General features: G+C 39.5%; 1 protein-coding gene across 4 annotated transcripts in view; it reads left to right on the plus strand.

Annotated features, from left to right (window-relative positions):
* The window catches only part of DENND2B (DENN domain containing 2B), a 363764-nt gene that overhangs the window by 177099 nt on the left and 160101 nt on the right, over positions 1 to 26564 (plus strand). For 3 of the 4 annotated variants that reach the window (XM_033928054.1, XM_033928053.1, XM_033928055.1), the window contains one exon: positions 18949 to 20160. The exons of the other annotated variant lie outside the window; for it this stretch is intronic. In XM_033928054.1, coding sequence (XP_033783945.1) covers positions 18949 to 20160 — 1212 coding nt within the window. The remainder of the gene's footprint in view (positions 1 to 18948; positions 20161 to 26564) is intronic. 4 annotated transcript variants of the gene reach the window in all.

Below are 26564 nucleotides of genomic sequence, written 5' to 3' on the forward strand. Positions count from 1 at the left end.
GACCTTTGTACAGCGATGCAAAGTAAATGGAAGGCTTTATTAGATATAAAAGCAAAGGTTGCATAGCTGGTTGTAGATTTGTTTGGGGGGGGGGGTTGTTTGTTTGGTTTCAGTTTTCTGTTAATCCATTTCATTAGAGATTTCTCGAGATATTTTGTAATTATAAATCTATTTAGAATTTTATCAGAAAGATGTTAATGTTTTATGGCGTACAGATTTTTTTTGTTAGAATGGCATCAATCAATTCCATTTGATATTTAGGTCTGCTTTTACTAAGGTGCGCTAGAGTTTTTAGTGCACGCAGCAGATTAGCACGTGCTAACTCTGCGCTATGGGGCTAGAATTTAACGCCAGCTCAGTGCTGGCGATAGCGTCTAGTGAGCGCAGCATTGTAGCGAGCACTATTCTGCGCATTAATGCCCTAATGCACCTTAGTAAAAGGAGCACTTGAGGCTCCTTTTAACGAGCCGCGCTAGCGGGGTTAACGCGCGTGACTTTTCATCACGCGTTAACCCCTGCGCTGGCTAAAAACCACCGCCTGCTCAAGAGGAGGCAGTAGCGGCTAGCGCGGCCGGCGGTTTAACACGCAATATTACGCACATTAAACCGCTAGCGTGGCTTGATAAAAGGAGTCCTTAATTTTCTTGGCTTGTTACCATTTTTTTGAAGATTTGTCTGATTTGTTAAAGAGTATTATTATCTGACCCTTTTGTTTTACCATTTTGACATCTATTAATTTTCTTGGACATTTAAGGACTTTTTGAAAAGCCCTTTTTATGGTGTATTATTATCAGTATAATCAGATGAAAATATATTAGCCATTGTAAGCCATTCCTTGTTTTTTTCTTGGTATGCCAGATTTAGATACATATACAATATGAGCAGTTCTTGCCTGTACTTTTTCATAACATCACTAAACTCTCCTTGATACTGGACACTTGAAATGCACACAAAAGAAATGCACGATGGGTGGGTCATTGGAAATCATGGACACCCAACAGGCTAAGCGCAATGAACGTACTCAGGAGATTTACATACACTGGGGACTTTTTACTAAGAATGAGCTTAGTGTGTCTTTCCCACCTGCTAAGCCCATTCTTAGCACTGTGTGCTAAGATTAAAATTAGTGGGCAGCCAGTGGGGAAAAAAATTACTATGGGAGCACTTACCACCTCCTTATTTGAGGCCATAAGGGTTCCCATAGATATGCTACTGAGTTAGTGCAGCGGTGATGTCTGTGCACTAGCAGATTAGCAAGTCCATGTTCATTCTGTGCCCCGAACATGCCCTCTTCCAAAAAATATATATTTTTTTAAATAGATGCCATGCACTTAGGCCCTCATTTTATGCCAAAATTTAGGCATAACAACATAAGAATAGCCTTACTGGGTCAGACCAATGGTCCATCAAGCCTAGTAGCCCGTTCTCACGGTGGCCAATCCAGGTCACTAGTACCTGGCCAAAACCCAAAGTGTAGCAATATTCCAAGCAGCGGCTTCCCCCATGTCTTTCTCAATAACAGGTTATGGACTTTTCCTCCAGGAAACTTGTCCAAACCTTTCTTAAAACCAGCTGCACTACCTGCTCTTACCACATCCTCTGGCAATGTGTTCCAGAGCTTAACTATTATCTGAGTGGAAAAATATTTCCTCCTATTGGTTTTAAAAGTATTTCCCTGTAACTTCATCGAGTGTCCCCTAGTCATTGTCATTTTTGACGGAGTGAAAAATCGATCCACTTGTACCCGTTCTACTCCAACTCAGGATTTTGTAGACTTCAATCATATCTCCCCTCAGCCGTCTCTTTTCTAAGCTGAAGAGCCCTAACCTTTTTGGCCTTTCCTCATACGAGAGGAGTTCCATCCCCTTTACCATCTTGGCGCACCTAGCCAATGTTGGGCTTTTTTTATTGCTGGCTGCAGCAGTATTAACTTGAATGGTGTCGATAACAAGCAATTAGCAATTTATAATTGAATTAAGTTAAAATTAATTGGGTAGTAGGTGCCTACCACTTTTGGGTAGACACCTATCAGAAAGTAGGCATGGTTAGGGGCGGATCATCCATATGTTTTTCCATATAGGCACTGAGAAAACCCTGGCATTAATAAAATATGTTATTATCAGTATAATCGTGCACCTTATATGCATGAGAGAAATCTGCATGCCTAATATTTATTGTATAGGCAGATATTGCTCATGCATATTCATTAGGGATATCTTGAAAACCTGACTGACTGGCAGTCCCCCAGGAAAGGTTTAAGAAACACTGCAGAGTATTCAAGCAATATTTTTCCTATCTTTTGGCTGGACAAGTTACCCTTGACTGACTGCCAAATTGAAAAATAACTAATATAAATAAGAACATACAGGTTAATTGGCAAATCTGGCAGCTGGCAGGCCAGACTTAGCCTTGGGCTTGAAAAAATACCTACTTGAAGATAAATTTTAATTTTGTGTTTGAATGTTTGACCAATTACAGAGTCTGTCTTTTAGCTCTAGGGAAAGTCATCATTAGGAAGTCACTTGAGCAACGTCTTTTAATACTTTCATCATGTGCAATATTTTTTCTTTTCTGGAGGGGAGCTGATGTAGTTTCAGTGCTATCGGTAAATCATTGACTTCTCTGATACGAACTGTGATCTCATTTCACAGTTGGGACAGAGCAACTTTTCTTGCACGGTTTAAGGGATTTAAACCAACAATGTGCCACTAGGATGGTGTTCCGACGACTAAACAAAAAAGGGAAGCTGCAGAGATGATGTACGTGATTCAGGAAAGACAAAAAAAGAGGATCCAACAGATCTGCAGTAAAAACCGATAAACCAAGGACAAAGAAAAGGACTGCAGACAGGTGTACAAGATGCAGGCAAAATTTATTAGAAACGAATTGCAGTATGGGACCCGACACGGTCTGTGTTTCGATCAACACTGGCTTCCTCAGGGGTCCCATTTAAAGGTGGTAACAAATAAACGCAACAAATATGCCTGATCTGTATACGGTGCAGTACACAAACAGAATGTATACAGATCAGGCATATTTGTTGCGTTTCTTTGTTACCACCTTCATATGGGACCCCTGAGGAAGAAGTTTCATCGAAACACGGACCGTGTCGGGTCCCGGTTTCTAACACTGAGAAACCACGTTGTGGAAAACAATAGTTTTGTGTCTTCAATAAAGCTCCTGACAAGCGACACGGGAACCCGTTTTGGTCCACCATGACTCCGTGTGCACGGAGTCGTATGTTGAACAGTTGAAGCTGTTTTGCTTGCCTTTCTCTTTCTTCAGAGGCTGCTACTTTGTTTCTCTGATTTGGACTCTACAGGGACTGGGGGGGGGGGAGTCGGGATTGTTCATTGCAGTTATTGCTTATTGTAAAACTGAGCCTTTCATTGTCTGAAAGTGTTTGCTGTGCCTCTGTTTTATTTGGCTCAATAAAAATTATTGAACAGAAAGTTCCTGAATCACGTACACATCATCTCTGCAGTTTTCCTTTTTTTTGTTTAGTCGTTTGTTCTCCACTGAAGAACTGTTGGACTTCTCTTTGTCAGATGCTCATTCAGTTCCTTAGAGCAAGGGTGTTCAACTTTTTGGCTTCTCTGGGCCGAATTGGCCGAAAAAAATGTTTCTGGGCCCACGCAAACTCAGCAGCAAGACAGAGGAGGGAGCTGGCAAGACGGTAAACGCCCGGGGGCAGCAGAGGAAAACACTGCATCGCCCTCGACCGGGGCCGCACAAAATACTTCACGGGGCCGCAGGTTGGACACCCCTGCCTTAGAACATTGGAGCATTTACCTCGCCAGCCTGCAGTAAAAACCTCTATCACAGTTTGATAAAAGGAGCTCGTAGTTTAGCTTAACAAATTTCTACTTTGGTGCATTTTGATTTTGTATTTTTTAGACAACAAAATGTGGAATGTGCAAGATTGTAAAGACTTTTTTTTTTTTCTTAACAAGGCTTTGCAAATATGATGCAGTCTGTAGTTTTCACAATATACAATGACAAAAAATGTACAGTATGTGAGATAAGTAAGTTGTTCTAACAGCTGAATTGAGATTTGCTGAATTGGAATTATGAGGAGTCTGTAGGAAAGCCCTGGAATAATCTTCGTAGCAAGATTACAATGTTTACTGTGGTTCTGCTTTTTGTTAACTGCCACGGTTAATGTTTACCTCAAGTTCATTAAATGGACAGTAAAGCAATGGGTTTTGATTGCAGTGAAGCATGCTTTTCTACTTTCCTGCGTGAAGTTGAAGCAACAAATTTCGGTGACTGCCATTGGAAATATTTAGACAACATATAATGCCCATATAAGGATATTTTAGATTTCATGTGGTGTAGAATGCTTGAAAATAAAAGTTCAACTACATTAGATGGAATAAAACATAGTGGGCTCCTTTTACTAAGCTGCGTTAGCGGTTTTAGCATGTGCGCTAGACGCTATTGCCACCATTGAGCTGGCGTTAGGTTTTACGCATAGCGTGGAGGTTAGCGCACGCTAAAAATGCTAGCGCACCTTAGTAAAAGGAGCCCTGTGTGGCCTGATAATGCTTCTTTAGCAGTGTTCCTCAATGCAAGGCCCAGGGGCCAGTGGTGGCCCCTGGAGACCTCTGAGGCTGCTCCCGTCCTCATTCTATTTTTTTCTGCTACTCTCTTCCTCTTTACCCAAGCTGTGAACAGAAAGAGAGAAGTGGATGGTAGAAAAAGTCACAAGGTATATCTCAATAGACGAAGAACATGCATGTGGAAATGCAAACCCCCTTGAAGATGAGCTGGAAGGGAATGGATGTCATGGACACACAGCGGTCAGCAGTGCGGAACCCCCATGTCGGAAGATATTTAGTGCCTCTCCTTCAGGTCATTTGGATCTAGAGTGGCCCCTGACTTAAAAATGAGAGAACACAACTGTTCTATTGGTTGTATGGGGCTGATTCTATAAATGGCGCCTAGAAAAATGGTACCGGCTGCGTGTCAATAACAGGAGCCATTTGCAGAATCACGGCGCCTATGTAAAAATGTAGGCGCCTGAAATGAAGGCCAGGGTTTTAAAGGTCTACAATTTAGAGAATGACACGGTGACAAAATTCATCACCGTTTCCGTCCCCGCGGATAACTGCGGGAAACCATCTTCATGTCATTCTTTAAGGAGAGAGGGAAGAATCAGAGTATGAATGGCCACAACCACTGACCCGCAAGCTTTGCTGTGAAGAATGCTGGTGTAGAAGGACCGAGGTTGAAACAAACACTACAGAATGACAGTCTCTGGTATCCAGAGCAGATATTGTGATGTCATAATGCCTCATTCCACCAGTGCCTAAGAGCCAATCAGATCAGTGATATCACAATGGCTTCATTATCCTTGGCTCCCATAAGAATCAGAGTATGAATGGCCACAACCACTGACCCGCAAGCTTTGCTTTGAAGAATGCTGGTGTAGAAGGACCGAGGTTGAAATAGACACTACAGAATGACAGTCTCTGGTATCCAGAGCAGATATTGTGATGTCATAATGCCTCATTCCACCAGTGCCTAAGAGCCAATCACATCAGTGATGTTACAATGGCTTCATTATCCTTGGTTCACATAAGAATCGGAGTATGAATGGACACAACCACTGACCCTCAAGCTTTGCTTTGAAGAATGCTGGTGTAGAAGGACTGAGGTTGAAATAGACACTAGAAAATGACATGGGATTATTTCCCGCAGTTATCCGTGGGGACGGGAAAGGTGATGAATTTTGTCACCATGTCATTCTCTAGTCTACATTTCAGGTGCCAAAGTTTCTGGAGAGTCATGCTTAGAGGCACCTAAGTCGTGCTACGGCCATAGAAATGCCCACTTAGGCATTAGGTGTCACTAAGAGCCATGCGATGGGCACCTATCTCTTATAGAATTGGATAGATCCAACTAAATTTTTTTTATTGAGGCTTTTAAGGGTATTTTGCCAATTAAATAAGGTGGTTAATGGAAGTCGCTCGAAGGAAGGAAAGGTGACTAGTGGAGTCCCTCAGGGTTCGGTGCTGGGGCCAATCCTGTTCAATATGTATGTAAGTGACATTGCTGAAGGGTTAGAAGGAAAAGTGTGCCTTTTTGCAGATGATACCAAGATTTGTAACAGAGTAGACACCGAAGAGGGAGTGGAGAATATGAAAAAGGATCTGCAAAAGTTAGAGGAATGGTCTAATGCCTGGCAACTAAAATTCAATGCAAAGAAATGCAGAGTAATGCATTTGGGGATTAATAATAGGAAGGAACCGTATATGCTGGGAGGAGAGAAGCTGATATGCACGGACGGGGAGAGGGACCTTGGGGTGATAGTGTCCGAAGATCTAAAGGCGAAAAAACAGTGTGACAAGGCAGTGGCTGCTGCCAGAAGGATTCTGGGCTGTATAAAGAGAGGCGTAGTCAGTAGAAGGAAGAAGGTGTTGATGCCCCTGTACAGGTCATTGGTGAGGCCCCACTTGGAGTATTGTGTTCAGTTTTGGAGACCGTATCTGGCGAAAGACGTAAGAAGACTTGAGGCGGTCCAGAGGAGGGCGACGAAAATGATAGGAGGCTTGCGCCAGAAGACGTATGAGGAGAGACTGGAAGCCCTGAATATGTATACCCTAGAGGAAAGGAGAGACAGGGGAGATATGATTCAGACGTTCAAATACTTAAAGGGTATTAACGTAGAACAAAATCTTTTCCAGAGAAAGGAAAATGGTAAAACCAGAGGACATAATTTGAAGTTGAGGGGTGGTAGATTCAGGGGCAATGTTAGGAAATTCTACTTTACGGAGAGGGTAGTGGATGCCTGGAATGCGCTCCCGAGAGAGGTGGTGGAGAGTAAAACTGTGACTGAGTTCAAAGAAGCGTGGGATGAACACAGAAGATTTAGAATCAGAAAATAATATTAAATATTGAACTAAGGCCAGTTACTGGGCAGACTTGCACGGTCTGTGTCTGTGTATGGCCGTTTGGTAGAGAATGGGCAGGGGAGGGCTTCAATGGCTGGGAGGGTGTAGATGGGCTGGAGTAAGTCTTAACAGAGATTTCGGCAGGTGGAACCCAAGCATAATACCGGGTAAAGCTTTGGATTCTTGCCCAGAAATAGCTAAGAAGAAAAAAAAAAAAAAAATTTTTAAATTGAATCAGGTTGGGCAGACTGGATGGACCATTCGGGTCTTTATCTGCCGTCATCTACTATGTTACTATGTGCCTTAAGAGATGCCTAACTTTAGGCTTCCTTTATAGAATCAACCCCTCTGTGTATACGTTGAACTATACAGTTTCCCAAGTCCTAGCATGAGATAGTTTGCACTGATTGTGAGCATAGTTTGGGCAAGTTGACTAACTCTGGGTCACACAGATATTTGTTTAGGTAGGATGTAGTCACTTATGGACCGTGGCTTCCCAAATCTGTCCTGGAGGCACCTAGCCAGTTAAGTTTTCAGATATCCACAATGAATATGCACGAGATAAATCTGTAGATATCCTGAAAACTAAACTGGCTCCGCCCCCTACCCCACGACAGGTTTTGAAGGCTCTGCTTTAGAGTAACAAGGCAGTACAGAAAACTGGAATATTACTTGAAGGATTTTATGCTCCCAAATTGACCTCTTTGAGAATTTACTAGGGCTGCATGTATAATATTTTACTCAAAATTTCACTATTTAACTCAAATTTAGGAGCATAAGAAAATGGGTCCTGCGAGGGGTGGATTTAGGGTGAGGAATAGGAGCTTAGCACTGATTTTCAGCACTAGGCTCATAAATCTAGAGAATTTTTAATAGCAGGCCTAAATTTATGAGCATCATTTTTTTAAGTTCCTAAATTAAGATGAATTTTCAGCTGAGAAATTATGCCCTTAAATGTGACTGAAATAGGGTATAAATTTAGTAGGCTAACTTAGAGGCCTATATTTAGATGCTCAGCATTTTCTGAATGTCAGGTCCATGATCTCTAGCTTTGACGACCTTTTTTTTTTTTTCTGTTTATGCCATGAAAGCAAAGTGGTGTGCAAGCACAAATTTAAAACTGGCTAGTTTACAAAGGTGCGTTAGCGTTTTTAGCGCGCACTAGCCACGACCGCCTCCTTTTAAGCGGGTAGCGATTTTTCGGCTAGCGCGTGCTAATCTTGTGCGTGCGCTAAAAACGCTAGTGCATCTTTGTAAAAGGAGCCCCCTAGTCTGCTAACTAGCTGAGCAACTGTATTAAGTTAGGACCGAAAAAAGCTGTGTGACAAAATCAGCTGAACAATATGTTAGTGCCTGGTTAACTTCTGGATCATGCATAGAAACATAAACATTCTTGCACATTCAACCACTCTCTCGGTGAAGAAATATTTCCTGGTGTCGCCATGAAATTTTCCGCTCAAACTCAGGGGCGGGAAATTTAATGGCGATACCAGGAAATATTTCTTCACCGAGATAGTAGTTGATCCTTGGAACGAGCTCCCGGTGCAGGTCAAGTTTTCAGGATATCCACAATGAATATGTATGAGATGGATTTGCATGCATTTCCTCCTTGAGATGCAAATCTTTCTCATGCATATTTATTGTGGATATCCTGAAAAGCTGACCTGGTTCCGGTTCTCGAGGACTGGGATTGCCTACCACTGACTTAGAGCATGTTAGTTATGTTGTAAAGGCAGTTGAGAACAGATGAGTCTTTCCATGTTTCCAAGCGCAGGTGCTGAGGCAGGGAATGCCAAAGGGAGGGCACTAAGTAATAGAAGCTCGTGGATGCATTCCAGATTGACGAGTGAGATGGGAGATAGAGCTGATATCATTCAATGACTGAAGCACACATGACGGAGTGTAGGGGGCTTAGTTTTGGTTTCGATCTCTTCCAAAACCCAAATGCAAATGCTGCACCCTTTTCCCTGATGACTCTGTGTGGATGTGTGGGGTGCTGGTTATACAGTATAATCTCGTTATAACGGACTTCAAGGGACCTGGAAAAATGGTCCGTTATATTCAGAGTCTGTTATATCCAGAGTTGCATTTTTAAAAAAACTTTATTGAGGTCAACTGGAAACAACGTTCAATCAATGAACAACAGTTCAACTGCACAAGCATATCAGCAACATCAAGAACAAAACTCAGCAAAACACTGGTATGGCACGAAATGATTACAAAACCAGAACCCTAAAAGATGTTCTAAAGCAGGGGTGTCCAACCTTTTGACTTCCCTGGGCCGCATTGGCTGAAAAAAAATGTTTCTGGGACTGCACAAATGCGCAAACGCTGCAGCAAGACAGAGGAGGGAGCCAGCAAGACGGTAAACATCCGGGGGCAGCAGAAGAAAACACTGCATCACCCTCGACCGGGGCTGCAGGTTGCTGTTATGTTGTACTGTACTGGAAAGAAAAATACTCTTGTCATTTTCTTCTGGGCTGCATTTTGATACTATATCAATGGCATGCCACGCGTCTTGTAGGCGGAGCCTGCATGTCCGTTATAGCCGAAGAAAACTACAGCTAAAAGGGCTGTGGGGACCAAATTGAGATTATAATGTAGAAACAAAGAAAATAATGGCCTAGTCTGTCCATCCTTTTCAGCTATCATCACTTCCTCTCCTTTAGGATCTCTTAAGGAAGATCTTTATGTGCTTGTCCCATGTCTTCATCTCTACCACATCCACTGGGAGGTTGTTCCACACATCCTCCATCATTTCTATTTCTATAAAGAACTATTTCCTTATATCAGGGGTGGGCAGCCACGGTCCTTGAGGGCAGGTTTTTCAAGACTTCCACGATGAATATGCATAAAGTTGATTTGCATATACTACTTCCATTGTGATATCGAATAGCATTTGTAAGGGGATAATGCATAATGAACCGTTACTTATTCCTCGTTCCCTTTTTTCTGCCATGGGACCTGGGCCACCCCTACCACTGAGAGACTTTTTTTGTTGCACATGGCTTTACTTTTCTGCCGTGCCTTTTATGGCCTTTTAAGGTGCGCTAGTGGTTTTAGCGTGAGCTAGCCGCTACCACCTCCTTTTAAGCAGGCGGCAATTTCTCGGCTAGCGCGCGCTAATCTTGCGTGGGCGCTAAAAATCGCTAGCCCACCTTTGTAAAAGGAGCCCTTAGCCTCTACTAACGTAAGCAAATGAGTCTCTGCGCATGCTCCTCACATCCCCTCCGCATCCCCCATGGGCTGCCCCTGCGTCCAGCAAAGTTAATTTTATTCTGTGTTTAACATATCAGTTCAATTGTATCATTCCTATAAACTTAATTAAAAAAAAAAAAAAATACAACCTCCTTGTTTCTGCTTTGGCCTTTAGTCAAAGTCAACATTCAAGACAAAATGATCTGAAAGCAGTAATAATGCATCTGGTTTGTTTGCAAAAGATGCAAAAACATTGTTTTTCTGGAAAAGGAGATTAGCATTTCTTTACTTGACGTCAGTCTCCTTTCATTTCAGGGAAGCAGCATGAAAGAACAGGCTTAGGGCTTCCTTAACTATCCTGTAAGAGCATGTTATTTCAAATCCGAGCGCACCATTCCCCAGACTTCTTAGTGTGAAAAGTTCACATCTTTCACATACTGTTCCAGGTATTGTGTAAGATGATTTTTTTTTTTTGTTTTGTTTTTGGAGCAGCATGTCAATAATACAAAGATGGTGCATCGATTTTTGAGACCGTAATCTATTTAGATAATGGCGCGATCAAATGCAGATGTTTCAGATGTTTCATCTCCTCGACAGAGTTACCTTAATAAATAAAATTAGAAATATTCTCATTTCCTTCTCGCTGTTGTGGCAAAGTGTGTTTGCTGAAGTTTTTATATACTTTTTTTTCCCTCTGAGTTGTCCTACTTCATTGCACAAGTCAATAAATCATTCTGGCAACAGCCTCCAAAACATTGCTATAGAAACATAAGAACATAAGAAGTGCCTCTGCTGGGTCAGACCAGAGGTCCATCGTGCCCAGCAATCCGCTCGTGCGGCGGCCCGACAGGTCCAAGACCTGTGTAGTAGTCCTCTATCTATACCCCTCTATCCCCTTTTCCTTCAGAAAATTGTCTAATTCCTTCTTAAACCCTAATACCGTACTCTGTCTTATCACGCCCTCTGGAAGCTCATTCCAGGTGTCCACCACCCGGTGGGTGAAGAAAAACTTCCTAGCATTGGTTTTGAATCTGTCCCCTTTTAGCTTTTCCGAATGCCCTTTTGTTCTTTTATTTTTTTCGAAAGTTTGAAGAATCTGTCCCTCTCCACTTTCTCTATGCCCTTCATGATCTTGTAAGTCTCTATCATATCCCCTCTAATCCTCCTCTTCTCTAGGGGAAAGAGACCCAGTTTCTCTAGTCTCTCAGCGTATGAAAGGTTTTCCATACCTTTTATAAAACACGTCGCTCTCCTCTGAACCCTCTCGAGTATCGCCATATCCTTCCTAAGGTACGGCGACCAATACTGGACGCAGTACTCCAGATGCGGACGCAGCATCGCCCGATACAATGGCAGGATAACTTCTTTCGTTCTGTTTGTAATACCCTTCTTGATTTTACCTAGCACACTTTTGAAATAATGAGCAATATCAGTGTAAACACAACAAAATTTTAATTTTAAAAAGTTTGGACATAACTCTGCACATCTTCTATTTAATACCGCATTTAATGTAATGTAATGTAATTTATTTCTTATATACCGCTAATCCGTTAGGTTCTAAGCGGTTTACAGAAAATATACATTAAAATTATAAGTAAGAAAGGTACTTAGAAATTCCCTTACTGTCCCGAAGGCTCACAATCTAACTAAAGTACCTGGAGAGTAATAAAGAAGTGAAAAATAGAGATAGAGGAAAAAATAAGAAAATAAACATTCTAACAAGACTATATTGATCTAAAGTACTTTGGAAGGTAGAAGAGAGGAGAGAAAGGAATAGATGCAGAAGGGAGGAACCGTTGAACAATAGGATTCTGGAGAAATTTAAATGATAGAAATAGAACAAAACAAAAACAAGTGGCAAAACAATGAATGAGATTAAAAATAATTCATAAACTGGAAAGAAAAAGAAAAAGAAAACATTGTCTTCAATCCACGGTTTCAGCGTCAGTGATGAAGTGGAGCAAGTAAGTTTTGGAGGAACGATGACGTTCCCAGAAAAAGGGGTTCTTCAGGGAAGAGATTTGGTCGATAGTCCCAGGATGCCCATGTCTCCTCCTCTGCGATGGTCTCCTCCATGCATTCCTCCCCACGACACACTGCCCGTGCTCCAGCCGCTACCCTGAACGGCTGCTCCAAGGAGACTGCCCTAGATGAGGCCTAGGGCGACTGTAAGAATTCCTCTTCTGCGGAAAAGCCGCCCGGTGCTGTTGTTGGTGTGTGTTGGTGCCACTGGAGCTGGGGCTGACAGGGGACCCCCTGCTTTGCTGCTGCTGCGTTCATCGCAGCGCACGGATTGTGCGACACCGGCGAGAAGCTCTGGAGAAAAGCCGGGCTGATGGACGATGGGATTCCGGGCTGTCTTCGGGCTGTCTCAGACGTGAGTGAGCGGCCTGGTGGCGGGACTGGTGTTTTGAATTAACTGTAAATGTTTTAAGTCTACCAAGTGAAAGCTATGGAAGAGCATTCTTCCACTCTAATCATTCTGCATGTCTTGAAAAATATTGTAACTATGTTGTCCAGACATGATTGAGACCTTTAAGTATATTACAGGACGTATAGAGGTGAAAAATGATATCTTCTGTCTTACAGGGCCCTCGGTCACCAGAGGGCACTCGCTGAAAGTCAAGGGAGGGAAATTTCATGGTGATGCCAGGAAGTACTTCTTCACCGAAAGGGTGGTCGATCATTGGAACGAGCTACCTCAGAAAGTGATTGAGGCCAACAACGTGTCTTTGGTAGAGCAGTATTGCAGGATGCCTTGTCTTTCTCCCACTTAGTGAGATAAAGCTTTGGTAGATACCATTAGTCTACTCTAGACCAAGGGTTCTCAACCCAATACATGTGACACACCTAGGCAGTCAGGCTTTCAATATACCCATAATGAATTTCCATGAGATAGATATGCATACCAGTAGGTAATGTTTGAGAACCACTGGATGATAAGGAATTACCCTTACCTGTGATTTTGTTTCCTTGAGTCCTGCTAGAGAGTCCAGGATCCACTCAAGAAGTCCTTAGCTACAGGGTGCCCTTTTTTTGTTTACTTTAGTGTTCTGGGTTACACAGAAAGTTTCTTGGTTGATAATCAGTTCATGTTCATTTATGTTTTAGTTAATTTTTATTTGACATTAACATACAAGGAATATTCCTGGCTATACCACCTGTTTAAACGGATTATGTCATCAGAATCTTCAAGTCTCTGCCTCCAGCTGCTGATTGGGCGACTTAACCTATCAATCTAGACAACTCCGGCCTCGAGGCCCGGAATCCAGTCGGGTTTCCAGGATTTCCCCAATGAATATGCATGAGATCTATTTGCATGCACTGCTTTCAATGCATATTCATTGGGGGAATCCTGAAAATCCGACTGGATTCCGGCCCTCGAGGACTGGAGTTGCCCATCCCTGGTCTAGATTGTTCTAGCAGGACTCAGGTCTAGCTGTGAATGGAGAAATTTATCCTTAACCTGATGATTTCCTTTATTTAAGAGAGTTAACATACCTAAATATTTACATGGAATAAGAAACAGCTATTGTTTTAAAAATATGCATAGTGAAGCAAGTACAGAGATCCTGTGTCAGCAGGAAGGAGCATGACCAGAATGGAAATGCCAATGCAAATATTACATACAACATTTCAAGAGACTGCATAGGTTCAAATCCACAGGTATGTTTTACCCAAGTACCATACAACTAATTGTCAATAAGAACTTAAGAATTGGCAGTTTGAAAGTACATCTAGCCCAGTATCCTGTTTCCAAACTTCCAATTCACAAGAACCTGGTAGAAACCCAAAGAGTAGCAACATTCTGGAACTTCAGAGTAGCAAGATTCGATGCAGAATAAGATTCCAGAATCCTAAATGGTAGCAACATTCCATGCAAGCAGGGCAAGCAGTGGTTTCCCCCATCTGTTTCTCAATAGCAGACATTGAACTTTTCCTCCAGAAACTTGTCCAAACCTTTTTAAACCCAGCTACACTAACCACTGCTATCACATCCTCAGGCAATGAGTTTCAGAGCTTAACTATTCATTGAGTGAAATAATATTTCATTTTGAAAATTGCTTGTTGGGTCAAAGTATTTTTAGGACTTTGCCTGAATAAGCAGCAGGTGCAAATATGCTGAAAGAGACATGAAAATATGAAAATCAGTCCTGGGCCAAGTTTTTTATATTTTTTTTATTTTTTTTAACCTAATCCCCTCATATATTTGATTATAATTTCTCTAAAAGTAGGTGATATAGAAGTCAATGTATACTTTTGCTAATCAGAGAAGACCAATTTTCAAACAGAGCAATTTACACAAGTAAATTGGTTTAAAAATTGCCCTGTTGCCCAAAGAAATCATCCTGCATATACTTGCACCTGTTTTTCCTGCAGATACTTTTTTCCAGTTAAAATTGAAAACCAGAACTATGCATTGTTGCAATCTCTGCCCTAATCCTTCCTTAAGGAATGCCTCTGCTAAATGAAGGAAAAAACTAGGCGTGTTTTGGAACAATATGCATACTTCTAAACCCACAGAGAGGATGGATAATTTTCAAATAGCTCATTTCCCTGGGTAGAAATAGTGTGTAATGTGCAGAGAAGGCCTTGAAAGTTCCATTCCTTCCTCCTTTCTCCTAATACGTGTAGGTAACTGATATCCACATGCCAGATTTCTTTTTTTATTATTATTATTTCAAATACGTAGTGTAATACAAATGCTAAGAAAAAAAATACATTCATAAATTACAATAAAATAAGGAAATCAAATTGTACATTCAAGCCCACTTTAAGGGAAATCTTTGTAGCTAACAGTGGAGTAATATTAGACCTTTTTTAATCTGCTTACAGAGCTATTTCTAAAACTATAAGGCAGATGATGTGCACAGAGGCAAGGGAAGAAAAGCCATAACACTGAACAGAAAAATAAAATATCTTTGCTTCCTGTCCCTCTCCCTAGCTGTTCTACAGAAAGCAGCTGGTGTATGGTGTGCTTCATCTCTGTTGTGCTTCTCCCTCTTGATTGTGTCTGAGCCTCAGATTTAGTCCAGCTGAACAGCTGGCGGCAGTGAGCTCAGCCAAATAAAAATAGTAGACTTATTCTGTAAGATATTAAAAAGCTATTACGAGAGGCCGCTGGAAAGTTCTCAGCCCAACCAACAAAGTTGAGGCAGTCTCCATCACGGCCTATACACTTAGTCCAGTGATTTTACACTTTTTTCGTTCTATCGGAAATACGTATGAAACAAAAATAAAGTGGAAAATCACTGGACTCGATGGTTAGTTGGGCTGAGAACTTTTTAGCAGCCCCTCATACAAAAAAACCCTTAAAAATGTTGGAAAAATTGCAAGAACTACCAGGGAATGAATTAACCTCAATTTGCAAGGGATTTTCTTTGTTCTTTTAATATTCAAACCCCATTGAAAAGAAGAGGGAAAGAAGTATTTGACTTCCAGATATATTTTCTTCTTTATAATTTTGGGTTCTGGTGCTTTTTTTTTTTTATTTATGAAAACCTTTAGATTATTTTCAAATTTGGATGCAACAACTCTACTTATTAAGTGATCCACTTTTAATATATTACAACATATTGCAGAAAGAAGATAAACACTGATGGCAGATAAAGGCTAATCATCTAGTCTGCCCATTTACAGCATCCACTATCTCTTCCTTTCCCTAAAGGCCAGTCTAAATGGTAAATCTTATGTTACAGGTATAATTTGACGTAACATGTATAACTCTATATAGCATGTATGATTCTATGTAGAATTCTATGTAGCAATATGCTGCTTGTAACCTGCCTAGAACTCCAATTTACAAGGATTCAGTGGGATATAACATAACATGACAAGCACAGTTTGTGGCGTATGTGGCACAGTGTTTAGAGGGTTCAAATCCCATGCTGCTCCTTGTGATCCTGGGCAAGTGTCTTAATCCCCCATTTCTTCGTGTGAGCTCACTGGGACAGAAAGGGAAAAATGTTTGAGTACCTGAAAGTACACCACTTGGGTTATAAGTGGTATATAAATACTAAAATTGAAATTAAATGAAATTTACATGTGTACAGCCACTCCCTTGACTACCTCCCTTTGACAGAAATGTCTCTTTCTACAGTAGCTGAATGAACTGCATTTTTTTCTCACATAGTAGATAAATGAATATGCACAGTTACAAAGCATGTATTTCCTTCTGCAAAGACCTGTTTTACACATGTAAATATGTTTACCCTTGTGAAATGCATACACTTCCCCCTCCGTATTCACGAATTCCGTATCTACGAATTTGCTTCTTTGCGGTTTTAAACCAAAAAATTCATTTTCATTTTTCAGGCTATTTTAAGCCCTGTAAGCCCCCACTTAAGCCTTACCTGGTGGTCTAGCGGGTTTTCGGGGCAGGAGCTCACAGGACATGGCTCTAGAGACTACGGGAGCTCAAGGCAGCCATTTCCTATGAGTGATCTGCACAGGGCAGGAGCGTGGGAAGATCGCTCCTGCCTGAAAACCCGCTAGACCACCAGGTAAGGCTTAAGGGGGGCTTTCGGGGCTTAAAATAGCTTGGGGATGCGGAGGTTAGGGGCAGAACCGGCTCGAATATTATTTGCGTTTTTTAAATATTCGCGGGCCGGCTCCGCCCCTAACCACCGCGAATACGGAGATGGCGATTCATATTCAGGTAAGGTTGTTAGAAGCACAATTTTTAGTGGGATACTAAGGAATCCTTTTACTAAGCTTCGGTAATAGCTAGTGTGTGGTCTTATCGTAACTTAAAATGATTTACTTACCATAGGATATGCTCAGGCATCCTGCAGTAAGTTCCTAAACCAGCGTGCTAAAAAGTAAGGAAGGAGTATATCTGGGGGTGGGGGCTGGAGAGTTGGTGTTTATGTGCTAATCAGTGCGGCTACATTTGCCATATGCTAACTAATTAGCGCAGGATTGCCACAAGCCTTTACTGCCTATGAAATAGGCCTTGAAACGTGCTAATATGGTCATCTTTTTTTAATGTTCACGTGCTAATGATCTATTTCATCACTGGAAGTACTAAATAGACTGCACTCTTATTACATATATTATATTAGCTATATGTAGATTACCAAACATATCGTAGCTACATATGTAAGAAATTTTTTGTATGGACCTTCAGACTGCAGTTGGGCACTTCCAACTACTAAACTCTTAATCTGTCCAATTTTTATTGAAAATGTCTAGCTATTATTATTATTTTTTCTTTATGTATATCTTCATTTCTCAATCCTTCTTAATAGTGCAGTTACTCATTAAAAAATCCATTTGAATCCCTTAGCTTTAAATGTTGGGTTTTTCCCCACTTTCTTCGTTTTCAAATCTCATCAAAGCCACCTCTCCCGACATGCATGTTTCAAATGAAACTTTCTTCAGGATCGAGGGGGAGCTAGAAACATAATGTAAAAACAAAATCTTACTGTCATAGTTTCTAATGGCTGGATATTGTGCCTCAGAGAGAGTGTAAAATGTTCTTGTTATACCAAACTTCTAAAATCGTCATTCAACTTACCAAAAGAGATAAAAAGATAAAGAATTCAAGCGCTTACATTTAAAGCTAAGGGATTCAAATGGATTTTTATATGAGTAATTGCACTATTAAGGAGGATTGACAAATGAAGATATACATAAGAAATAATAATTATAGCTAAACATTTTCAATAAAAATTGGACAGATTAAGAGTTTAGCAGTTGGAAGGATTCAGTGCCCAACTGCAGTCTGAAGGTCCATACAAAAAGTTTCTTGCAATATGCTACAATATGTTTGGTAGTCTATATAACATATGTAATAAGAGTGCAGTCTATTTAGTACTTCTAGTGATAAAATAGATGATTGAGTACTAATTAAGTGGCGTAGCAATACAACACATGCAAATGGTGACATTAGTGCTTTGCCATTAAGGCAAAAAATGGAAAAATTTGACATTTTACTGCTGCAAAAAAAATAGCCTTAGTATGCGGAGGGAGGGGGGGGGGGTGGACATTATATTACAGCTTATTAAAAGGACCTGTAAGAAAACACAATTGTTAAGAGGAAAATATTGAAAATGCTTTTAACAGGTAAGAAGTCTTTAACCCACCTAAGTAGGCTGCCTGAAACTTCCCACCTTCATGTGCGTGAAATGTGTGTGCACTATACTTTTTGTTTCTTTTGGAATTTATTCAGTGCACAAATCTGTAGAAGAGACAATCCATAGTCATAAACAATAAACAAAAAAAAAGAAAAAATATCTACAGTTATCCCAAGCCCTCATCACCAGAGTCAAAACGAACTATTCCCAGCTCAAGAAATCAAGAATCGCCCCACAATGGTACTTATCAACAGTTTCGCTGCCAAATTTTGGGTCATTTTGACACTGAGGGGAGGAGCGTCATAGTGGTCAGAGCTGCTGCTTCTGCACCCTGAGGTTGTGGGTTTGATCCCAGCCTGCTCCCTCTGATGCTGGGCAAGTCACTTAACCCTTCATTGCCCCAAGTACCACAGTTAGACTGTGAGCCTGCCGGGACAGATAGGAAAAATCCTTAAGAATATCTGAATACTATTCAGTGTATTGTAAATCGCTTTGAATGAATCTTTTCATGAAAAGGCAGTTAATATATATCCCAATAAATAAATTGCAAACTATAAGGCTGAGTGCTTACTTGAACTATTCAGGAAATTAGAGATGTCTGAATTGTACCAATACTTTGTATATGCTCTTTTTTTTTTTTTTAGGAGTTGTCATGTGTTATTTCTCTTGTTATAATCTGATTATTTATGTTTTCGTGGAACCTTCTCAGAACTGTGGATGTAGCGGGATATAAATTTTTAAATAAATAAATAATGTTCTATTTCTTTTGCTTCCAGATCTCAGTCAGTGTCTCCGCTTCCTCTTTTGTCACCGACTAGATGCTCAGCATATCCTTTCAGTGATAGTGAGGAAATCTGCAGATCCAATAGGTTTTCCAAGGTGTCCAGTTCCAGAGTGGTTCTCAAGGATCAGAGCCTCAGGGTACCTACACTAAGAGGCTGTTCTGTCTCTGCCTCTGACACAGAATCGCAAAACTACCTCTCCAAAGCACTAAGTATTGGATGTTTGGATAAAAAGTTGTCTTTAAAAGTTGAAAACCAAAAGGAGAATCTACAGGAACCAAGGGATGGTGCTGTAATCAGTAATTGTCCATTTGCAAGAAGCACACTTTCCTTAGGGACTGGTGTGAACCTTCGAAACCTTTCCCTTAGTAGGCTCAGTGTCCATTCTCGGGCTCTTGGCATCAAACAGAAGATCTCAGAATGGGAGTGCAGGAACGAAATTGCTCCAAGGATGAGTTTGTGCATAGACAAGGGAGATTTAAGGGACAGGTTCGGCAGTGAGGGATGCCCTAGCATTCTGCCATCCCCTTGTAGTGAGAAGGCTTTTGATTTTAAAGGATATCGAAGAATGAGCAGAACATTTTCAGATTGCTCCTATCCAGAAACTGAGGAGGAAGAAGTTTTTGACCGAGATTCCTGTCATAGGTTTGAAAGGAGAGCTAGCAGGAGTGATTCTGCTAGTGTTGTCATTAAAGGACATTCAAGAAAAGAATCATCTTCTGCTGTGCTAAATAGAATTCAGAAAATTGAACAAGCATTGAAAGAAAATCCTGGACAAGGTCTCCCTCAGTTGCCAAGCAGCTGCTATAGTGTTGACCCACGGAGGAAAAGGTCTATAACTTCAGGTACTTTAGATGATGCAAATGAGGATTGGAGAAATAGCCCGGGAGGAACCATTGGTTTAGGGGGTGAACCAGACACTCCTACTGTTAATTTAACAGAAAAATCTGGTAAAGCTAAACAAAGGGCTACCTCAAATTCAGGCAGTCCCAAGCTGCTTTCTGAGAGTCCATCTGATACTACAGTAAATCCTGTTCCAAAACCAAAACGCACCTTTGAATACGAAGCTGATAAGAACCACAGGAACACACCAAGCAATGGTCTACCTCCATCTACATCTGTTTCTCCACCTCCTCTCCCATCAACCCCTGCTCCTCCTGTTTCCAGAAGACTGAAGAAAGAGTCGCATAGAAAGCTTCAAAATAGGTACAGTACTAAATGCTAAAAAATATTCTGTTCGATTTAAGGTTGCATCTTTTTACAGGTTTATACCATGTCAGAGGTTAATGTGACCCTTTTTTTCTATAAATGGCGCCTAACTTCTAGGCATCATTCAGTACAATTATCAATCTTCCACTAGACGCCATTTATAGAATCTCGCCTAGTGGCACCTAAGCAGGCTTAGGCATTGAAACTAAACTAAAGCTTCCAATTTATAAATCTACCAAACAATCTATATGGGTAAACTCTAAGATCCAAATTGGCGGAGAAAGGCTTGTCTGGAAGCATTGGATGATAGCAGGAATACGTATATTGGATGATGTTATTTCTAATGGTACCATGCTTGAATTTTCACAGTTGCAACAGAAATTTGGTCTTAATAATTCCGAAAATTTTAGATGGTTGCAATTGAAGCATTCTTAATAATATAATGGCTTCCAATCTAAGATTTCTGGAACCAGACTACTGATATAGATTGGTACTTCAAAATGTGTCAATTCAATTTGTGGAGCTCTCAGATACCTACTCCGTTTAGTCATTCAAGATTTTTCAAACGGTTTTGTAGGCAAGGGTATCAATCATTGAGCTCCACCTAATCTTAATAATATATTTAGAACAAGTGCTGAATAATGTTCAACAATTTTTTTTATTTTATTTAAATAAAGCACTTATCTTTAGTAATGGCTTTTGTCTTATGATGTACGCTCCGTGTCCTGCCCAACGGGACCCGTTTCGCCCAAATACAGGCTTCTTCAGGGGTCTCTCGGATTTCTGTTAACGCAGAGAAAAACGTTTCATTTAATGAGAAAACATTTTGTAAAAAACTTTTAAGAAAGCGTGTACTCACTGTGATGGTTAGTGACAACTTCACAAAATGGCGTCAGCAAGAATCACACGCTAACGCATGCGCTTTATAGCAGTGTCAATTAGACTGTCACTATATTTCTTAAAGGGACAATTGATCGTTTTTTTGTTTTTTTGTTTTTTTGTTTGTACTACTACCGTTAGGAATGATTTAGAAAAAAACACTCCAATCCATGTTCACATTTAGACCTGCCGGTTTTAAGGTGCCTAGATTGAATATCCAACGTGATTCTTTTTGTAATAGAGTTCTTTGTCTGTCTCCTCCTCGTGGGTTTGTTTTCACTCGATCTATTGCAAAACATCTCAGTTCTTTAAAACTATGTTGAAATTGGTTGCAATGTTCCACTAAGGGTGCAGTAATTCTATTACATTTGATATTTGATCTGTGTTCGATGATCCGCGTTTTCAATGATCTTATTGATTTGCCAACATACCATTTTTTACAAGGGCATGTTATTACATATATTATGTGATCAGTCGTGCAAGTGAGAAAATGATTGATGGAATAAACTTTTCCATCTTTCTTGCTGGTGAACTCTTTAAGTTGTTCCATATTTTCACATACACTGCATTTTCCACATCTAAAAAAACCTCTCGGTAATAGATTGTCTTCTCTCAATTTGACTTTGAAATCTGCTGGAGACAGTATTTCTTTTAGGTTTCTATCTCGTGTGAACGCTATACGTAATTCTGTGTCTTTGAAAATGGTTTTGGTACGCATGATTCTCCAATTGTTTTTTAATATTCTAGCTATGTTGTTGCCATATGCTGAAAACTTCATTACACAAGTCATTATTTCTTCTTCTCTTACTCGTTCTTTGTTGTTGTTCTTGTGAATTAACCAATCTCTGTTATAATATTTTGCCCTTTTATAAGCTCTCTTCAAGATTTTGATTGGATACCCACGATTTTCAAGTTTATTAATGAGTAATTTCGACTGTGTTATAAACCTATTTCTAGTGGAGCAATTTCTTTTTAGTCGTAAAAATTGTGAGAAGGGCAAATTTTGTTTCAAACTAACAGGATGGCTACTATGATATGACAAAAACGTGTTTCTATCCGTCTCTTTGGTATAGACATCAAACTCAAAGTGTGTTTCTTTTTGTATGATCATCACGTCCAAATAATTTATTTTGTTTTTTGAATATTGCATGGTGAAAATTATGTTAGAATCACAGCTGTTAAGCCATGAGAAAAACAACTTCAATTCTTTTTCATCTCCTGTCCATAACATTAGGATGTCATCTATATACCTTAGCCAACAATAAATTTTGGAAGAGAAAGGTGAGTGCTCGATCCAATTGGATTCGAAATCTGCCATATAAAGATTTGCCACTGACGGGGCAAAAACCGCTCCCATTGCTACTCCCATTTTTTGCTTATATATTTCTTTATCGAACATGAAATAATTTTCTTTCATTGCAATTCTAGATAATTTTATGAGAAAATCAGAGGGAATCAGATGAGGTCTTAACCTATTCTCAAAGGTTTTCTTAATGATATTCAAAGCTTCATCCTGAGGTATTGATGTATATAATGCCTTGATATCAAATGTTACTAACAAGAAAGGAAAACTTTCCACGGGTGTCTCTTCTAATTTATTCATCACTGTGCTTGCATCTTGAACAAAAGATTTGATCTTAGGAACTTCATCTTTCAAAAAAATTTCTACAAATTTAGAAATAGGCTCCAGCAGAGATCCCCGTGAGGACATTATGGGTCTCCCAGGAGGATTAATCAAATCCTTATGTATTTTAGGTAATGCATAAAATACAGGTATTATTGGACAAGATTTGTTCAAAAATTTGTAATCCTTTAATGTGAGAAAACCTAATTTCAGACCTTCATCTGTAATTCTACCAATCTGTTTCTTCAATCTGTTCGTCGGATCTAAGGGGAGTCTTTCATAGACCTCAATATCTTGCAATTGTCTAAGAATTTCTGAATGATATTTCTCTTTATCTAAAAGTACTATGGCTCCTCCCTTGTCAGCTTTCTTTATTATGATGGTATCATCATTAGTCAATTTTTTAATCACTTCTCTTTCTGCTTTGTTAAGGTTGTTATATTGGTGTGTTTTATTTTCTTTCCATGTTTCTATATCTTTTAAAACACAAGATTTGAAAGCATTCACTAAAGGATCTAGCGGAATCGGAGGATACCAAGTACTTTTAGGTGATAATATTGTCCGGTCTGTGCTCTTTGGTTGATCTTCAAAATAAATTCTTAATTGTAATTTCCTGACGAGTTTTTCTAAATCTACATTGAATTGTAGCTGATTAAAGTCAGTGGATGGAACGAAAGAAAATCCATAAGACAACACTTTGTTTTCTATATCGTTAAGTTCATATTTAGAAAGATTAATCACCACTGGTTTCTCGATGTTTGAGATCGAGTAGTGGGTCTTTGTCGTGGATTCCCTCTTCTGCCTCTCACTCTGCCTCTTCTTGTGGATTGGCCTCTCTTTAAAAAATGTTGTTGGCCATCTCCGCTACTGGATGTTGAAAATGTTGAAATATCTGAACTATTTTTGTCTGTTTGTGTAGGACTCTTACTGTCCTGGTTTAACCAAGAGTATACTTTTTGGTTTGAATAGTCAAATTCATCTCTTTTGAATTTCTTTATTTTGTTCTTCTTTAGATTTTCTTTAAATTCCTCCATATTGTTCAACAATATTTTATATTTGTCTGTAAATTCTGTTTCAGAAATATTGGTTTTTAAATTGTTCAGATCCAAATCTAATTTAATTTTTTCTTTATTAATCTCATTTTGGCTTCTTTCTATAATTAACAGCATCAAGTCTAAGGCGCATTTATTGAGAATTTTGCTCCATGTTTCAAGGAATTGAGTGTCTTCTCTGAAGATTTGAGGTGCTTTGTTAATCCTCAAGCCTCTGGGGATTCTCTCCTTCTTGCAATACTCAATTAACATATCACTGTTTATTTCTAGGCTAATTATGGATTTATAAGATTTGTTTATATCTGACCACTCTGTTGTAGTAGTGTCTATCTTGGATGCCAAGTCAAATTGTGTGGTAGTTTCCAAAAGTTTAGCTGCCCTATCTTGTGGGAAGCTAAATACAGTTTTCCACCCTTCTTGTGCCATCTCTTAATAGTGAAATCACTCTTAATAATATAATGGCTTCCAATCTAAGATTTCTGGAACCAGACTACTGATATAGATTGGTACTTCAAAATGTGTCAATTCAATTTGTGGAGCTCTCAGATACCTACTCCGTTTAGTCATTCAAGATTTTTCAAACGGTTTTGTAGGCAAGGGTATCAATCATTGAGCTCCACCTAATCTTAATAATATATTTAGAACAAGTGCTGAATAATGTTCAACAATTTTTTTTATTTTATTTAAATAAAGCACTTATCTTTAGTAATGGCTTTTGTCTTATGATGTACGCTCCGTGTCCTGCCCAACGGGACCCGTTTCGCCCAAATACAGGCTTCTTCAGGGGTCTCTCGGATTTCTGTTAACGCAGAGAAAAACGTTTCATTTAATGAGAAAACATTTTGTAAAAAACTTTTAAGAAAGCGTGTACTCACTGTGATGGTTAGTGACAACTTCACAAAATGGCGTCAGTCGAAATTACTCATTAATAAACTTGAAAATCGTGGGTATCCAATCAAAATCTTGAAGAGAGCTTATAAAAGGGCAAAATATTATAACAGAGATTGGTTAATTCACAAGAACAACAACAAAGAACGAGTAAGAGAAGAAGAAATAATGACTTGTGTAATGAAGTTTTCAGCATATGGCAACAACATAGCTAGAATATTAAAAAACAATTGGAGAATCATGCGTACCAAAACCATTTTCAAAGACACAGAATTACGTATAGCGTTCACACGAGATAGAAACCTAAAAGAAATACTGTCTCCAGCAGATTTCAAAGTCAAATTGAGAGAAGACAATCTATTACCGAGAGGTTTTTTTAGATGTGGAAAATGCAGTGTATGTGAAAATATGGAACAACTTAAAGAGTTCACCAGCAAGAAAGATGGAAAAGTTTATTCCATCAATCATTTTCTCACTTGCACGACTGATCACATAATATATGTAATAACATGCCCTTGTAAAAAATGGTATGTTGGCAAATCAATAAGATCATTGAAAACGCGGATCATCGAACACAGATCAAATATCAAATGTAATAGAATTACTGCACCCTTAGTGGAACATTGCAACCAATTTCAACATAGTTTTAAAGAACTGAGATGTTTTGCAATAGATCGAGTGAAAACAAACCCACGAGGAGGAGACAGACAAAGAACTCTATTACAAAAAGAATCACGTTGGATATTCAATCTAGGCACCTTAAAACCGGCAGGTCTAAATGTGAACATGGATTGGAGTGTTTTTTTCTAAATCATTCCTAACGGTAGTAGTACAAACAAAAAAACAAAAAAACAAAAAAAACGATCAATTGTCCCTTTAAGAAATATAGTGACAGTCTAATTGACACTGCTATAAAGCGCATGCGTTAGCGTGTGATTCTTGCTGACGCCATTTTGTGAAGTTGTCACTAACCATCACAGTGAGTACACGCTTTCTTAAAAGTTTTTTACAAAATGTTTTCTCATTAAATGAAACGTTTTTCTCTGCGTTAACAGAAATCCGAGAGACCCCTGAAGAAGCCTGTATTTGGGCGAAACGGGTCCCGTTGGGCAGGACACGGAGCGTACATCATAAGACAAAAGCCATTACTAAAGATAAGTGCTTTATTTAAATAAAATAAAAAAAATTGTTGAACATTATTCAGCACTTGTTCTAAATATATTATTAAGATTAGGTGGAGCTCAATGATTGATACCCTTGCCTACAAAACCGTTTGAAAAATCTTGAATGACTAAACGGAGTAGGTATCTGAGAGCTCCACAAATTGAATTGACACATTTTGAAGTGCAATTGAAGCATGCCATTCAGGCGGGGTTCCCTGAATGGAAAAATCTTAATAATCATTATAGTATGGAGTTTCTTTGTTTCCAGACAGACTTCTTGGGTCACCAGGCCGCCCAGTGGTATGAAATATTAACTGGATTTACTAAAAATAAATTAAAAACTGGTCTAAGAGATATTTGGAGTATTGAGATTAAGCATGAAATTACTGCATCTCAATGGCCATGAATTTGGTCTTGGAGGATGAGATGTACGGTGTCAGCATCTATGAGACAAACTTGTTTTTTTCTGTTGCATAGAGCGTTGTGGACCCCTGTTAGGTTGCAAAAATTGGAAAGTTCTTTGTCTAATCAAGTTTCAAGTTTATTCAGTTTTTGATGAATCGCCTATTATAAATTCTAGGCGATGTACATAATACAATTTTAATATAAGAAACTTACAAAATAGTTCAAAAATACAAGATATAAACGATACATACATGAATTAAGGAAAAGGGGGAAAAGTTACAATAATAGGGTGTTGTTAAAAAAAAAGGAAAGAACAATAGGGAATGTTGGCACTGCCATCTAGAAGCAGGAACTTTAGATCATTTATTGTTTCATTGCCCATTTATTATG

The sequence above is a fragment of the Geotrypetes seraphini genome, chromosome 19 (assembly GCF_902459505.1).
Source record: "Geotrypetes seraphini chromosome 19, aGeoSer1.1, whole genome shotgun sequence".
Taxonomy (NCBI): Eukaryota; Metazoa; Chordata; class Amphibia; order Gymnophiona; family Dermophiidae; genus Geotrypetes; species Geotrypetes seraphini.